The sequence below is a fragment of the Drosophila willistoni genome (genome assembly GCF_018902025.1).
Source record: "Drosophila willistoni isolate 14030-0811.24 chromosome 2L unlocalized genomic scaffold, UCI_dwil_1.1 Seg168, whole genome shotgun sequence".
In the NCBI taxonomy this organism is placed as follows: Eukaryota; Metazoa; Arthropoda; class Insecta; order Diptera; family Drosophilidae; genus Drosophila; species Drosophila willistoni.
This window is the reverse complement of record NW_025814047.1, coordinates 20,261,035-20,278,512: the sequence shown is the minus strand read 5'-3', so window position 1 is coordinate 20,278,512 and position 17,478 is coordinate 20,261,035. Positions and strand designations below refer to the sequence as shown.

The window sequence follows — 17,478 nt, the reverse complement described above, 5'->3', positions numbered from 1 at the left end:
GTATGCTTTCTGAAATTTTTCTTTCCATATTTCTATATTCTGGTCCATTGAAATTTTGTTACTTATGGTTTTATCTTATTTTAATTCCCTTAAAATAATTTTCATTTTCTGATTCTTCTATTTTTTTCTTTGTTATTGTTTTTTCAAATTGTTTAAAATTCTATTTTCTAATATTTAATTATTTCCAAAAAAAAAAAAAGAGGTCGTCTAACGGTTAGACACGATAGAAGTGAAACCTTCCGTAAAACAAACTGAGAGAGAATGAGACGAAAGCAGCATTAGGAGCGGGATAATTATAGGTTCATTATAATATTGCTATAAAGGTCATGTTTAATTTTCTTCATTTTATTATTATTCATCCTCAATGTTTTCAATTTCAACAAATGATACGAGTGGCTTATGATAGCTAAAATATGATACAAATGCTTTGGTTTCGATGTTGTCAACATATCTTTGAAATACCGCGTCAATTGTTGTTTTTGATCGTGTTGTTGATTCAGTGCGATTGTTACACATTTTTAAACTGAATGTTGTATTGAGAAAGTCAATTAAAGGAACCGCTGTGTCCAATGCAAAATTTACGTTAAAATCGCCACTTAAAATCATTGGAACTTTATCGTAATCTTTTCTAAGTATCCGCGATACTTCTGGTGTATACTTTATTCAATTTTCATGAATGAATTCCGTGATGCTATTTATTGATTGATTGGGTGAAATATAAATTGCCACAATTAAAACTGTTTTTCCATTGCTCAATCTGGTTTCGCATGCACATATTTCTCCCACTTTAGAGAGCTGAACAGACAGTGATTCTAGTTGCTGTGCATTCATTCATTATATATTTTGTGATACATTTTTATTTACTTTTTATACCCTTGCAGAGGGTATTGTAAAATTGGTCAGAAGTTCGTAACGCACAGAAGGAGGCGTTTACGACCCCATAAAGTATATAAATTCTTGATCAGCATGAGAAGCTGAGTTGATATAGCCATGTCCGCAAAATTTTTGGACAATATATAATATATTCGGACAATATATTAGTTTTTTATCATTTTCATATCATATCTATTTTGTTAGAAATTATTTAATTAATTAATTATTTATAATGGCAGCGCAAAAATCGCCTCTTGTCACAAATGTGCCCACATATAATAGCACACTTTTTGTTTTTTGTTAAATTTTTTATGTTGTTTCTGCATTTCCTGCTGTTGCTGGTCGCTGCATCTGGCTCTGTTGCTGTTGTTGCCTCGCCTGTTTGGTCCTCTGGTGCACTTTTTCCAGCTCGTCTATTTTATTCCACAGCTTGCATGCTTCCACCCAGGGTGGTGGCGGATCGTTGTTGATTTGGGCCAGTAGGGCCGCCCGCTGTTTCCGGAACCGGACCTGGTGTCCGCCTCGACGCTTCGGCCTTAAAACCAGGGGGATTTGTATCCTTTGGCATTTGTTAATGTGGTCTGTCCTGATTTTTTTTTCACTTTGCCTTTTTTTTCTTATGGCAAGGTTTTTTTTTTATTATTGCCTTTTTATTTATTGCCAATGTTAGGCAGGATCGCCAAATAGGCGAAGGCAAGGTTTGACTTGAAGTGATTCATTGGGGCCGCATGCCCGGTATTTATAGGAGAACGTTTACATTGGTCGTATGGCTAGTGTCCTTAACGGTACTTAAAGCTAGACATTATGCTTAAGTTCTAATTTCTTATAACTGAACTCCTGGCAGGATCGCCATGAAATAGGCGAAGGCAAGGTTTGACTTGAAGTGATTTATTGGGGCCGCAAGCCTGGTATTTATAGGAGAACGTTTACATTGGTCTTATGGCTAGTGTCCTTAACGGTACTTAAAGCTAGACATTATGCTTAAGTTCTAATTACTTATTATCTATCCCTAAAAGTATGTGGCCTAATCTAATCCCTAAAAGTATACTACAGAACTGCATTAGTTGAAGGATAAAATACCCCAGGTAACGCTGTCGAGTTTTTATTTGTAATTTTTTTTTTTCGATTTCTAAAGGCTTTTTGAATTTTAAAAACCCCGTTTTTCGCTCAAAAACCGAGTTATTTGTTGTTGTAAAAATAATAAATTTAAAATAATAAATAAAAAAATAATAACTTAACAGCGTTACCTCAAGAATTTAGTGAAGATGTACTGTGCAAAATTTCCACGATTCGCGTCCAGTAGATTTTGCAGGATCGTGTTCACCGACTTTGAAAATGGCAACTTTTCAGGAGAGCGTTTTAAAGTTTTGGACACCCAAAAATCTAATATAAAACGGTCGGCCGACCTGTGTTCAACTGCTTATAGAAGAAGAAGTTTAACTCGTATCAATCTAAAATTAAATTAAATTAAACACACTATTCTTAAGATGTCGTGCGTTGCGAAAACAAAATAAAAAAATTAAAAAAAAAAAAAAAATGTAAATACTATACCCCCCTTAAAAGAAAAAAAAAGATACAAACATATATGTACATATCATGATGATCCAATGCAAGGAGAACGCTATCGAAAATCAAAAGACACTACTACTAAAAAAATATGACATGTCATATAAAAGAATACGTACGTAGATGTCAAAAATGACAGAGGTCTAAAACAACGACACATTCAAAAACTCTAATGTTCCTTACCGAGACAACAGTAAATGTTTTCGACACAGTGATAGTGGACAGCCACTACCCAAATCGAAACATGGCAACGAATATATAGTCACACTTATATGTGACGTCTCCGACGTATATTACGCACAGTGATCATAGTGCAATAATATTCGAGCGTGGTGGCCAAACAACGCGCTTGACACGGCCTAAGTTCTCGTTATGGTCGCAAGAAACTCTAACTCTAACACCAAACATTGGGGACAATAGAACGAAGTCATCGAACGTTTAACGAACACATTCGTTCATATATATATCTCTGCGGACAAAACTTATTAAGACGTTTGGATTCAATATTTCACTTATAAATACGAACTCGTATTCGGCAGATTACCAAAGCAGTTCATATATTTGAATAAAATAGATAAAATAGATCCTATTTACAATTTAGATTAATATTCTTAGGAAATAAAGTTTAGACAGAATTATGTTGGAACAACATAAAGCTACAAATAAGGAGTTATACGATAGAAAAACAAACAATATTGAATTAGAATTACAAAATAATGTTTTATTAAGAAATGATACGGGCCATAAGTTAGAACCTAAGTATTTAGGCGCATATGTATACAATAGAAGCAATAGAAGATAGGGATAACAATTTACTTAATAATAAAAATAAAAAACAAACAGTACCTACATATAAATTAAAAAAAAATATATATAAAAGTTTTATGGACTCATCTACTATCAAAAATATATTCATACAATTTCGAGAAATAAGAGAGAAAGAAAATTTGTTTGACCAGACACAAACAAACAAAAATTTTTCTAACATACATATAAATTTACTCAATTATCAATAATCATTTTAATTAATCAATAAATAACTGCATAATATTACGTTATTTTCTAAAAAACATATTCACATAAATATACAGCTAAGCATGTTCACATATAAGCATAAGCAATATATGCACAAGCGTAACATGAGCTAGAGCCAACCCAGTGTGTTAACGCTGACCAAGCACTTTGATGCAATCGCTCCAAACTATACAGCTGCGGTGAAAATAATAGCACCATAGGATGTTGCGAAATTCAAAGTTGTAAAGTTTTGAAAATAACAGATTTTTTTAACCTTAAATGATTTTATTCAACTAATCAATCTATTAATATATTTGTAAAAAAACCAGAGGGCCGAGGCTAACTTCGACCGCGTCAAAGTTTGTATACCCTTGCAATTTTTATGGTAACTCTTTCCTTACCTATAGCCATCAAAGTGAAAAAACGTTCAAGCTAAAAAAGCTAATGTTTGCAAAAGAACAGCCTACAATCTTAGCATAGGAAATAACGAAGATATTGATCAAAGTCACTGTTTTCCACCGATTGTTCCTATGGGAGCTATATGATATAGTTACCCGATCCTTATCAAATTTGGCACAGCCTTTAACAGATATATATATTTTTTTTTTTTAACGTTTAATATATATTTGTTGAATCTACTCTTAAATTAGAGCCTAACAACAAGTTTGAGATATTTTTCTTAGACTAGTACTTAAGATAAATCCTGGGGATATTACAGGCGGCCCTAATCACTTGTTATTGGGTTGGTCTGTCATTTCTTTTAAGACGAGTTCTATTATTAGTTCGCGTAAGGGAATTGGCAAGAACATTTGGGTGTGCATCCAGTTTCGCAGAATACTTGCATTTCCCCATAGTACGGCTCCGTAAGTCCAGATGGGTTTCAGTACGGAGTTGTATAGGAGGACTTTATACTCCAGACGTAGAGGGGACCGAGCATTGATGATCCAATGTAGGCTACTCGCTTTCAGTTTAAGCTGTGACTTTTTTGCTTCGATGTGCTTGCGCCAAGTTAGTCTTCTGTCTAGGTGGATGCCAAGGTAAGTGACATCCACGGCTTCAGGAACTGGTACGTTGTTTAGCATTAGAGCTGGACAGTTTCTTCTGTTAAGCGTAAATGTAACATGTTTGCATTTCTGCTCGTTGACCCGGATACGCCAGGTTGCTAGCCATTCCTCTACCACCTTAAGGTGTTCCTCTAGTTTTGCAGAGGCTTGTATTGGGCATTTGGATCTGCTAAGGATTGCCGTGTCATCGGCAAAAGTGGACGTTGTAAGTCCTAAACTCGTTGGTAGGTCTGCAGTGTACAGCAGGTAGAGCAATGGGCCGAGTACACTGCCTTGCGGTACACCAGCTTTGATTTCAAAATCAGCGGAGACGGAGCCATTACATCTTACAGCGAATTTCCTACTGTAAAGGTAAGATTCCATGAGTTTGTGTGTGTACTGTGGCAGTTTTTGCCGGATTTTGAACATCAGACCCTCCAGCCAAACTCTATCGAAAGCCTGGGCAACGTCGAGAAAGACAGCCGCACAGTATTCTTTTAGTTCGAATGCTGTTCGTATTTCGGATGTTATGCGATTGACTTGTTTAATTGTACCATGTTTTTCGCGGAAGCCGAACTGGTGTGAAGGGATTGTGTTCTCCGATGCCAGAAATGAGTCTAGTCGGATCTGCAGGACCTTTTCAAAAAGCTTCGAAAGACATGGCAGCAAACTAATTGGCCTATAGGATGATGGCTGGGTTTTGTCCTTTCCCACTTTAGGAATCATGATGATAGTGGACTTTTTCCATGTTCTTGGGAAGTAGCCAATTTTTATTATAGCGTTGAACAGTTTGCAGATATATTGTATTGCAATGATAGGGAGTTCTAGGATCATTTTCGGTGTGATTAGGTCATGGCCAGGGGCTTTTTTCGGCTTTATGTGGTTTTTAATAACTGCAGTGATCTCGTCCGATTGGAGTTCCGAGTACTCACTATCCGTTAATGTGTTCGAAGGGGGAAGTACAGATGAGTTTGATGTTGGATTTGGCTGGAAAACCATTTTAAGATGTGTGGCAAATACGGATGCCCTCTCTTCGTCACTGCGGGCCCATCCACCGGTTGGACTCCTTATCGGTGAAGTTGTCTCTGTAGGAGCGCTTAAAGTTGGGTGGGCTTTCCACAGAGGATGTTTAGTGCTGGTTGGACTGAGTTTTTCTATGTATTTCCTTTGAGCCCAGCTTTCCTCTTGTCTTAACGCCTTGGAGAGGTTGCGATGAGCTTGCCTTAGGCGAAGTTTTGCTGCTGGTGCTCGAGTAATCTGCCATTCTCTTCTTAGACGTCGTTTTTCCGTTACTAATTGTTCTATCCGCCGGTTCGTAGGCCTGTCAACAGGTTTGGTGTAAGAAGAGGCATGTGGAGTAGATACTCTTGCTGCAGCTCCCATCATCGACTCAAGTGCAGAGACGCACATATCAATGTCCTCTGCAGCATCCAGTTTCGGCGAACAGTCAATGTGGGCACTCATGTACATTTTAAATTTAAGCCAATTTGTTTTGTTGTTTGTGAGCCTATAAGGGCGATCAAGTACTTGAGGTCTTGTTAATAGTGTGAATAGCACTGGAGAGTGATCGAAAGTTAAATCTAGCAGTGTATTCGCAGTGATCCGATTAAGTGGAATCCTCTTGGTTACTGCGAAATCAATCAAGTCAGACACTTTCTGTGGATCTGTGGGCCAATAAGTAGGCCTAACCGGTGAAACGCAATCCATCTTGTTGAGAGGGTTGACTATTGTGTTGTACAACTGCTCCTTTAGGATTTACCAGGCGAGATCCCCAGTGCGTATGTTTGGCGTTATAGTCCCCTGCTGCAATGAAGCGATCTCCGAGTGTGTTAAAGAAATCGGTAAATTCCTTTTCAGAGATTGAGAAGCGTGGTGGACAGTACAGGGCGACCAATGTAGTGTTGCCGCAGCTGGTTTGGACGGTTATAGCAGTTGCTTGTAGGTGCTGTGTTTCAAATCTGTTGAGGAACGAGTGTTTTATACGGTTTTTGATTAGGATACCGGTCCCGCCATGAGCTTTTCCGTCTGGATGGTTTGTTGCGTAGAAGGTATATTTTGGTATTTGAAAATTATTTTTTGATGTTAAATGTGTTTCCGAAATCAGCAAAACGTCGATTTCACTTGAGTCTAGGAATAGTTGCAGTTCATTTTTGTGCTTGGATATGCCGTTAGCATTCCAAAGACATAGACGTAGGGAAGCCATTATTTATTCTCGATAAGCTTCTGGATAAGCAGGTTTTGATTCCGCATCAGTTCGTGCATACAGTTTTGCATGAACGTCATAAAAGTGGTCATGTTTTGATTGAGTGAGATCAATAGGGCCTCTAGACCACTTGGAGTTTGCTGGCCAAGCTCTGGTGCGCTAGGTTGCGGATTCTGTAGATGGCGGAGTGACGGGGTCTCTTTCGCGGGCTCCGTCTGTCCAGTTCGGAGCACACTAGCGAAGGATACACTAGGACTGGTTGTAGCAGTCATGTTGGATGATCTAGCAGCCTTGGCGAAGAAGACCTCCGGTGTAGTTTTGGAGGCGTTGAAGATGATTTTTGGTCCAGCTGGGGGTTTCCGCCCGTTTAGGTGTGATTTAAGATCCTTAAAGACAGGACATCCTCTGTAGTTGGCCGTGTGGTTCCCTCCACAGTTGCTGCATAGTCTTAGTGCGACGTTGTTTCTGTCCTTGGTGCAAATTCCATCTTCATGATGTTCGCCGCAGCCAACACACACTGACCTAAGATTGCAATTGTTAGAGGTGTGGTTGTATTCCTGGCAGTTTTTACACTGCGGTGGTTGGCGTCTCTTATGGGGCTCCTCTACGGTGATTCTTCTGTGCAATAGAAGCTGTAGGTTGTAGATCGGGTGCACTTCATTTGGCTTCGACCGCTTTGCATCTGGTTGGAGCTCGATTTTAAAGAGCGGCTGTGCGACTTTTGTTCCTGTTGATGATGTTGACAACGGACTTGACCGCAAACCCTTTTTCGACCAACGCGTCTGCTATTTCTTGAGTAGGGACCGATGGCTCAATCCCCTTTAACACAACCTGGAGCCCTTTACTGCTTTTTAGTTGGTAGGTATAGAAGTTGATGTTAGCATTACGGAGGTACTTTTCGATGATGCGGAAATTGTCCTCAGTTTGGGCTTGACATTTAATTTCTTTAATGTTACCCCTATTGAGAGGGGTTACAACAAAGTTATTTGCCCCTACTGTTTCTACTAGCTTCGAAATCAGGGCGCTGCAGTTGGCTCCACGGATGTATAAAGGGGGTGGTCTAGCCGATTTAACTTTATCTACAGCGCCGGCTTGATCGTCTTGCTGATCGGCAAGAATTTTAAAACGATTCCCGCTAAGGGGTGCTACTCGTTCATTTGGTTTGGTTATTTTCGGCGTATTGCCACTTTTTTTCTTTTGCGGGCTTAGCTTCCGCTTAGTTATTTTAATATATCTGTCCATTCCAGTTTGGACAGAAGTCGTTGGGTTTACTATTGTGGCTGACTCTGGGCGACTTGTCGTTGACGGCTTGAGGCAGGTCAATACTTCGGCAGACGTTGCAGTAGTTGCTGTCGCTGTCAACGAGCTGACGGTGCTGGTTGGTGCAATCGGTGACCCAGTTATCGATATTGATGGAGAAGCACACTGCTCTCTCCACGGTAAGTTGCTGTTAATTGCTGAGTGGCTGGCACTTTCGGTGTTATTGCTTACGTTAGCATTCGGTGGGGACGGCGACACCACCGAAAAGTACGCGTTGTTGCGTTGGACCGAGAGTCGACGCTCACGTTGTTGTTGTACAATTAGTTCTTGTAGCTGTTGTTGGTGGGGATCGAGAGAGCTTGGGCCCGAATTGGTGGACATGGCTTTTGTAAAAATTACGCACTTTGTTGTTGCAACTTAGTATTTATTGCTATTAGAGCAATCTAATAGCAATATGATTGTAAATAGGCGTCTCTGAGGCGACTGAGAGCCCTACACAACTTTTTGCAAACGCAGACTTTTTTTTTTTTTTTACACTCAATTTTTGCGGAGTGCATTAAAAAACACGTCTGCACACGGCGGCAGTTGAATTGAAAATTTAACTAACAAATGTTTAATTTGAAAGCAATCGCGTCAAAGTGACGAAGTCACCAATACCAATATTAAATTTCACGACAATAGCTCAGAAAATAACGAAGTTATTAAGAAAAGTCACTGTTCGTGACTTTGCTGTTTGTATGGGAGCTATATGATATAGTGGTCCGATCCGGCTGAATCCAAGATATACAACGCCTGCAGTATATACAAGCCTACATGCAAAATTTCAGCTCTGTAGCTCCAACGGTCTAGGAGGAGTTTGCGTTGATCCAGACGGACGGACGGACGGACGGACGGACATGGCTATTTGAACTCGTCTCGTCGTGCTGATCAAGAATATATATACTTTATATGGTCGGAGATGCTTCCTTCTATGCGTTGCACACTTTTGACCAAAATTAATATACCCTTTTTGCAAGGGTATAATGACTCCATATTTCTGGAGTATTTCAAAATATATTCACTTATCATATTGGTTAGGTCAAAATAAGGCGGTAACAAAAATAGCAGTATTCAGTCACAATGGCGAAAACAAAAGATTAACTTAAAAATGTAAAACAAAAATACTTGTAATTCAAAACTATGATATTTAACTAGTGTGTTAATACTTGGTTGAGTATCCTTTATTGGCTATTACGGCCGCACAGCGCTTTGGCATGGAATCCACTAAATCCTGGCATCTAGAAATAGGAATCCTTTCCCAACTTTCTTTCACAACCATCCAAAGTGCTTCATTTGATGTTGGCTTGCAGGTGTGAACTGCCTTTTTAACATCAGTCCACAATTTCTCAATTGGATTGAGACCCGGGGACTATGGAGGCCATTCCATGACGTTGATGGTGTTGTCTGCAAACCACTTTTACGCTTTCTTGCTCGTGTGCTTGGGGTCATTGTCCTGCTGTAAGACCCAAACTAATGGCATTTCATCCTCTGCATGTGGTAGCATTATATTTTACAGGATTTCAACGTAGACGTGCTGATCCATGATCGTCTTAATCCAATGAATCGGCCCTACTCCATATCCGACATTGCGTATTTTCGCCCACGAGACGCGGCTTTTGGGACATATTTCTTGGCGTTCCTGATCATTTTGTTGGAACAGCCCAGTATAGGACCTATTTCGGCGAATGTTTTGCCTTCTTTTAGCATTTTTTTGATAAGTTTCCTTTTTTCGTCACTGCAATGGTTTCCGCGACCCATATTCAAAAAATTGACAATAATTTTGTTTTTAAACTACGTTTTCCTTTGAAAAATAACTTTTTCTAATAAACACGAGGGTTTCCCAATGATAATTTTCGTGCAAATGCTTTTTTTCTATGACGACATGTGCTTAGTGCTATTTTTTTCACCGCGCTATTTTGCATTCTCCTTTCGATTTCGCTTCTGAGAAGAACCATTATCATTTTTGTTCTCTTTTTTGCTCTCCCAAATCAGAGAGACTGTCAGTAAGGCAAGAGAAAAGAAACTTCAAACCAAAATTCTTTTAGTCAAGTTTTACTGTAAAATAAAGTGAGCTGCTTGTTTTGGTGCTATTATTTTCACCGGCACTGTATGTATGTATGTACTGACACTCTCCCTCTCTGGCAATCCTGATGAGCCAGCCCTAGTTCAGTCAGAACCTAGACTCAATAAAACAAGACAATCTGGCAAGCCGGCCAGACGGAGTAAGAAAAAGACAAACTGTGAGACGACACACAAAAAGACGGAGTTTTAAGACAAATAACCGTAAGAATAAGACGAATCTAAGACGACAAAGGAGTTAACAAAACCACGAAAGACATTAAACATTAGTTCAAATCTACTATAATATTAAAATTAATACTTATCACATCATTTCATATTATTAAATAAAAAAAACCATAAAACTATAACCAGGACTGTGTTTACTCTGTAATCAATTCCCCAGTCCCACAATATCTCATCACAAACTTAATTTTATTTTTACTTTTAATGAACTGTATCTGCTACTGCTAGTACACGTCTTCATCGTTTGTTATAGACAAAATAAATCGGCATACAATTAACTCAAAGTAAATTTCGTTGCAATTTCAGATTTTCCATAAGACGTGAGAAAAAATTTCCATAAAAATTTAAGAAACTAAATTATCAACATTCCAGTGAGTATAATATAACTTATACAATGTGTGTTTTTTAACTGCATATGGTCAGTGTGTTTTAAAACATCACCATCAGGATCACCAATTAAAAATCGCTACTAACTAATCCAGTTGCAAACCAGTCATAAACTTATATATAATGTGCTATGAAAAAGTGGGTTAAGTGGTTGGATCTACTTTGTAGGCCTGGGCCTTTTTAGACCTTTTCCGACATTGGACGAGATTTAAAAAATTAAATTGAATTCTCTCTATTGATTTTATAAAAGTACCAAAATAATTAAAATACAAAATGAAAAAAGTCTATGAGAAAGCTTGTGTAGTTTTCTTTTTTTCTACCTTCTTCCTTAAAATACGTTTAAGATGGCTTTTAAGAAAAAGTCGATATATTGTTTTAGTTGTTTTTTCCGAAATATTTGCACTTCGGCAACCGTCTTCAGGGCAATTATTATACAAAAAAGAATTTCTTTCACAATTGAATCAACAACATAAATCACAAAAAGCAAATAAGCATATATATGTAGATTACATATCTTACAAACTTATTTTTGTCTTCTCCATTACATGGGATTTTGTAAATGACGTTGGTTTTATCCAGAATCCGATTTATACAACCTTTTGCTGTATTTTAAAACCTATGGTCCTATGGTGTCTCGCATTAAAATAAATAATGCGTTCTGAAGATATTGTTTTGTCGTTCTAATTACTATGGAGTCTAGGCAGGGTATTTTTCCGTCTTGTTCTAGTTACATTGTGTGCTTAAGATTAAACATCGTGTTCATCTGAAATGGCTTCACCAAATCAGATGCACCACGAAATATACAAATGTGGAAAACACTTAAGATTACAACAGCGGCGCGGTATCAAGTAGCGAACGCTGAGCATGAAATATAAACAATTTTCAAACCCCGAAACGTGGATCATTAGAATAGTATTTTTATACCATACACCCATAGGGTGAAATGGTATATTAAAGTCGCCAAAATGTATGTAACAGGCAGAAAGAAGCATCTCCGACCCCACAAAGTATATATATTCTTGATCAGGATCAACAACCGAGTCGATCTAGCCATGTCCGTCTGTCCGTCCGTCTATCCGTCTGTCCGTCCGTCCGTCTGTCCGTCTGTCCGTATGAACACCTAGATCTCGGAGACTGTAAGAGCTAGAGCCACCAAATTTGGTATGTAGACTCGTGTAGTATGTAGAGTGATCAAGTTTATTTCAAATTTTTGCCACGCCCCTTTCCGCCCCCGCAATTTAAAAAAAGCGTTTATCTCAAAAACTATTCTAGCTAGAGACACCATATTTGGTATGTATATTCGCTTAGTAAATGCACACATTTTGTATGTATAAAAATTTTGCCACGCCCTTTTCCGCCCCTGTAATTTGAAAAACTTGATTATCTCCCGTATTTTTTTTACCTTATGCAATCAAATTTGGCACACTTAAATTTAATACTAATATCTAGCAAAATACCAAACTTGATCAAAATCTGACAAAAAACAGTCGAGTTATGCATATAAACGTTTTTCCATAAGGCGGGAGTTGGCCGTTGGCTGGTGGGGGCGCTAGGGGGCTCGTATGATTGAGGGAGCGAGATACTAAGATATGCTTGTAAGAAGCACGTGAAAATGCATTTGTTTAATAAAGTTGAAATATTTGCTTTACTGGTGTATGGTATACCTAAGTCGGCGAGATGACTTACTTACTTCATTAAGAACAATTGTCGCCTAGAGTCTAAGAGTTCATTTATAGCCGGATCGGATCACTATATCATATAGCTCCCATACAAAAGCCAAAGTCACGAACTGTGACTTTTCTTAATAACTTCGTTATTTTCTGAGCTATTGTCATGAAATTTAGTATTAGTGAGTTAATTACACATATAAACGACTGCGCCGAATTTGATCAAGATCGGGTGTCTATATCATATAGCTCCCATAGGAACGATCTTTCGAAAACAGTAACTTTTGTCAATAACATCGTTACTTTTGACGCGATTGCTTTCAAATTAAACATTTGTTAGTTTAATATATCTGTTAATGACTGTGCCGAATTTGATAAAGATCGGGTTACTATATCATATAGCTCCCATAGGAACGATCGGTGGAAAACAGTGACTTTGATAAATATCTTAGTTTTTTCCTATGCTAAGATTGTAGGCCGTTCTTTTGCAAACATTAGCCTTTTTAGCTTGAACGTTTTTTCACTTTGATGGCTATAGGTAAGGAAAGAGTTACCATAAAAATTGCAAGGGTATACAAACTTTGACGCGGTCGAAGTTAGCCTCGGCCCTCTGGTTTTTTTACATTTTATCCGTAAGCTCCTCCATTTCAATATCGGCAATGACTTGTAAGAATGGTATTGTGGCGCTTTGATTGTAGCTCTTGCGGTGGAAGTGGGATCTTTTCTTCTCTAGCATTTCATGTTCATCAGCTAGCTTAGCTGCAATAGATCATTCGGGGTCTGGCGTGCAGTTTTCCATGATGAACTCAAATTGTACTAACTCTGGAATCCTGCATGTCCACCATGTAGTCCTTGAAATGTTCATACTTATTTTGCTGCTTTTCTTTGACTTGGTCAGCTAGCTTACTAAAGTATCTTTTCGGTAACAAATTTATACAAACTCGATATTCCTGTTGGCTGTTTCTTGGGCTCCATTGTTTGTCGTCTTAGTTCAGTTTCCTTCCTTTTGGCGTCGTTGCTTCGCTTTCCCATCTGGGTGGAGCAAACAAAAAAATTGCTGATGTGGCGATGTTTATTTTCTGGAATGACCCGAACACCTCGTTTGTTAGGACCTTGCTTGTCTTTGATGTGCTTGCTCCTGTTCTTGGTGTTATGACTTTCGTTAATCTTGTCGCCAATTTGTTATTTTCGTCCTTCCATTCCGAGTCTTCCTCGTTATTGTCTGTCCATTCGCCTAGCTGCATTCTTATTTCCTCCACGGTGACTGTCATTTCGCAGCAGGTCCTCCTTCCCCATGTGATATATCCATCCGCTTCCCATTTTCCTGCCTTTTACAAACTTTCACTTCATCTAAATGTCATCTGTCATTTTCCTTCGAGATATGATGATTATCTTTTCAGCGCTGGGTTCGACACAACAATATTTTTGTGCTCCAGTCCAATAAGAACTCTTAATGCTTGTATTTGAGTACGTACTATTTGGCTTTATTGGCTTATTTTCTGTATCTGTTGCTGGTGTAATGACCGGGTTCTAGTTAAATTAAATAGTGTTGACACGGATACGTCAGTGTCGTTTGATTGCAGTTTTAAGATTGATTTTTATTCAATAATTATTCTTTTGCTTAACCTTTGTTTCCATATACATAGTTTGGAGCGATTGCATCAAAGTGCTTTTTTTCAAATACTCAAAAAATACCCGAAACTAAAAATAGCACCACTTTTTAAATATTTAGTTAAAATAAAAAAAAAAAAAGAAAAAAAGAAAATTCATTAATATGTTATGATTAAAAATATTAATAAATTAAAAACTCAACACGTTCCGTTGCCCTTAGTGTCAAAATCCGCTACACAACGTCTTAGCATTGAGTTAACCAGGCCTTGGCAGCGTTTGACCGGTATTTTCTTCCAGGACTCCTCCCAAAACGTCTTATTTTTTTTGTTTTTGCAACAGCAACTGCTTTTATAATGTCGGACAACAGATTTTTAATAGGGGTTAGGCCTGGTGACCGTGCCGAACACTCTATTACATTTTGAAAAATCTCTGAGAACCACTGCCTGGCTTTCTTACTGCTGTGCTTTGGGTCGTTGTCCTGTTGAAAGACCCGTATAAGTGGCATATTATCCTCAGCCTATGGTAGAATCACCGTCTCCAAGGTAATTACATAAACATGCTGATCCATAGACGACTTTAAGCACTATATTAGACCGACACCTTAATAATAAAAACAGGCCCATATCATGACACTGGATTCCCCATGTTTAACAGTCTTCAGGGTGCATTTGGAGTTATGTGGACCCCAGACGTATACTCTAGAGCAAGGATGGCCACGTAGTGGCTCTTTTGGCTCCCGTGGCTCTTTACCGGCAGAGGCTGGGCAGAGAAAAGGGTCACTTTTGCGAGTCGACGCACACAAAAATTTGTGTGCCCCTGGGCAGAGGGATGGACAAGTCCCGAATTTTGCGGGGAGGGGGGAAAAGGTCGCGATCTCTAGCTCGCAACTTGTCGATAGAGGGACGGACAAGTCCCGAATTTTGCGGGGTGGGGGAAAAAGGAACACCATCTCGAGCATCAATAACAACCCTTATTTTTTACTTGTCCCTCACTCCCTCTGCCGACAAGCTGCGAGCTCGAGATCGCGACCTTTTTCCCCCTCCCCGCAAAATTCGGGACTTGTCCATCCCTCTGCCTACAAGTTCGTCGACGATCGCTCGATCAACCCAAAAAAGGTCGTTTTATGACCCGTCATAAAAGTCGAGCACACAAATTTTTGTGTGCGTCGACTCGCAAAAGTGACCTTTTTCTCTGCCCAGCCTCTGCCGGTAAAGAGCCGTTAAAAAGTTAAATTTCCGAGGCCACACTTGCTCTAGAGCAGGGCCCGGCACAAAGAGAGCGCTAAAAATATTTAGTTGTATGTAAGCACTTGATTGTGTGCGTATGTTGCTTTACACTGCGCAAAATTAAACTTCATCAAATTCTGCCTCAAATCCAGAAAACGAGTGCAGCAAATAATCTTATGCAAGAAAAAGATAGAGAAAACAAAGCAGCGTTCAATTTTTTCATGTGTGTTCTCTCAATAAAGCGACATAGATCTGCTTTCGTCGAAATGCTGAGGGGAACTAAAACCCACCCTCTTGCTCATGATAATTTTGTGTGAGGACTTCGGCAGCCGTTCGGTTACACGCATACGAGGTGCCGAACGTGTTCGTCTCCCGGGGGATATGAGTGCCGGGCTCTGCTCTAGAGCCATTTCCATCATACATGACAACTTTACTTTCATCAGTCCATAGCACGATCCTCTACTTTTGGACAGGCCAATTCTAATGATTTTTGGCAAACTTAAGGCAATATGTCCCGCGTTTAAAAGTGGAAGCTTTCTGGGGGTTTAGTCATATAATTTGCTCTTCCGAAGGTACTTGCGAACTATTTCGTCGCTAGTCGAGATGTTCAAGTCCTTTTCCAGATCATTTAGCCTTAAAAAGATCCCTATTGTTCTCTCGGATTAAGCATCCGACTTCTTACTCCTACAGTTTTCGCTTTCGTATGCGAGTTTCAGACGTCTGTTTGAAATTGATCGCATTTTGAATCATTTTCTTGGAACTACCAACCAATTTTCAAACTTAGCGATACGATTATCCCTCAAAAATGTGGTTTTAGATGAGTTTTCGCTTTTCCACAGATCAGTGTTTTCCCCGACCTATTATATTTTAAAGTTTTGGATTTTTTTTAGTGCTAGTTGACTTCGACCCACGGACTGTTAATCATGTGTTTTTTACAATGCAATTCTGCGAAATATGACGGAATTTTTTCAAATACTGCAAGTGGTGCTATTTTTAGTTTCGTTTTTTAGTTTTTTTGCTTCCATTAGTAGTAAATATTGAAACATTCAAAAACGTATTCACATGTTCCTTGAGCCTTAAATTGAAGGCAAGAATCCCTTGAACACATAACCTCAGCAAGTGGTGCTATTTTTAAGTTCGCAACTGTATATACATGAACATATTCAAGTGCATATTTTATTGCGTACATATTTAATTGTTTATACTTGCAACAAAGTGTAACAAGTTGAGCTCTTTGTATTAATGGATTTTTGGTATAAATTGTAGAGTTGAACGATCACCTACTAGGAGCTCTTTGGTAGGTGTCTTCCAATCTGGCACCTTTTGGACCCAGTAATGAAGAGAACAATTTCTTTAGTGTTTTCACTTTCATTTATTGAATGATTCTTAATTCTCTAACAATGGTCAAGTATAGCTAAGACCGCGAAGCTGCGCTGCCAGTGACGCCGGCACTGTATAAATGTATAAATGTATAAATGTATAAATGTATAAATGTATAAATGTATAAATGTATAAATGTATAAATGTATAAATGTATAAATGTATAAATGTATAAATGTATAAATGTATAAATGTATAAATGTATAAATGTATAAATGTATAAATGTATAAATGTATAAATGTATAAATGTATAAATGTATAAATGTATAAATGTATAAATGTATAATGTATAAATGTATAAATGTATAAATGTATAAATGTATAAATGTATAAATGTATAAATGTATAAATGTATAAATGTATAAATGTATAAATGTATAAATGTATAAATGTATAAATGTATAAATGTATAAATGTATAAATGTATAAATGTATAAATGTATAAATGTATAAAATGTATAAATGTATAAATGTATAAATGTATAAATGTATAAATGTATAAATGTATAAATGTATAAATGTATAAATAAAATAAAAATAAATGTATAAATGTATAAATGTATAAATGTATAAATGTATAAATGTATAAAAAAAAAAAAAAAAAAATAAAGTATAAATGTATAAATGTATAAATGTATAAATGTATAAATGTATAAATGTATAAATGTATAAATGTATAAATGTATAAATGTATAAATGTATAAATGTATAAATGTATAAATGTATAAATGTATAAATGTATAAATGTATAAATGTATAAATGTATAAATGTATAAATGTATAAATGTATAAATGTATAAATGTATAAATGTATAAATGTATAAATGTATAAATGTATAAATGTATAAATGTATAAAAAAATGTATAAATGTATAAATGTATAAATGTATAAATGTATAAATGT

The 17,478-nt window shown here is 37.6% G+C and overlaps 1 protein-coding gene across 6 annotated transcripts in view; it reads left to right on the top strand.

Annotated features, from left to right (window-relative positions):
- LOC26530167 (sialin) overlaps positions 1 to 17,478 on the top strand; it is a 141,459-nt gene that overhangs the window by 70,616 nt on the left and 53,365 nt on the right. For 4 of the 6 annotated variants that reach the window (XM_047009571.1, XM_047009573.1, XM_047009570.1 and 1 more), the window contains exon 2: positions 10,609 to 10,673. Coding sequence is in view for 2 of the 6 variants with exons in the window: in XM_047009569.1 (XP_046865525.1) it covers positions 10,609 to 10,622 (14 nt within the window). In the remaining 4 variants the exon portion in view is untranslated. The remainder of the gene's footprint in view (positions 1 to 10,608; positions 10,674 to 17,478) is intronic. The other 2 variants (XM_047009569.1, XM_047009574.1) reach the window with 1 other exon arrangement.